This window comes from Bison bison, unplaced genomic scaffold (genome assembly GCF_000754665.1).
Source record: "Bison bison bison isolate TAMUID 2011002044 unplaced genomic scaffold, Bison_UMD1.0 scf7180017845480, whole genome shotgun sequence".
NCBI classification, from domain to species: domain Eukaryota; kingdom Metazoa; phylum Chordata; class Mammalia; order Artiodactyla; family Bovidae; genus Bison; species Bison bison.
Window position 1 is genome coordinate 32,432 of NW_011476053.1, and position 583 is coordinate 33,014.

Here is a 583-nt window from a genome sequence, read left to right on the forward strand (position 1 = left end):
GGGGTCTTTGACCTGGGTAGGGGGGCTCTGGACCTGGATTGGGGCTGCAACTTGCAGTGAGGGTCTCAGGACCTGGGGTGGTCTCCAGAGGAAGGGGTGTTTAACCTGGGCTGGGGATTCCCAGACCTATGATTGGGAGGCTCCCAGAACTGGAGTGGGTCTGGGGACATGAGGTGGCTTCCCCAGACCTTAAGTGGGGCAGGTGCCCCAGACCTGGGCTGGGAGCTTCTGACCTGGGTCGGGGCGCCGACCTGGGCTGGGGGCTCTGACCTGGGTAGGGCTCCAACCTGGATGGGGGCTCCGACCTGGGTGGGGACTCTGACCTGGGCTGGGGCCCTGTGACATGGTGGCAGCAGGGACACCAGGCTGGTGGAGGGAAGGGAGCCGTGCTGCAGGACAAAGTCCCCTTGGGCACTGGGTGTGGAGGGGGGGCCACCACAGGGCTCTGGGACCCGGACTCCCAGGTTGGCGGTTTCTGGGAGAGTGCGAACCTGGGTCCAGGCTGCAGAGCAGGGTCTGAGCACCTCGGGTCCCCAGGGAGGGAGCACTCTGGGGCCCAGACGAGGGCTCAGCCGTGTCCCCG

The 583-nt window shown here is 66.7% G+C and overlaps 1 protein-coding gene across 1 annotated transcript in view; it reads right to left on the reverse strand.

Annotated features, from left to right (window-relative positions):
• Positions 1-583, reverse strand: part of TXNRD2 (thioredoxin reductase 2) — a 25,216-nt gene extending 24,633 nt beyond the window's left edge. The window contains exon 1 of the mRNA XM_010834907.1: positions 234-583. Coding sequence (XP_010833209.1) covers positions 234-345 — 112 coding nt within the window. The 5' untranslated portion in view covers positions 346-583. The remainder of the gene's footprint in view (positions 1-233) is intronic.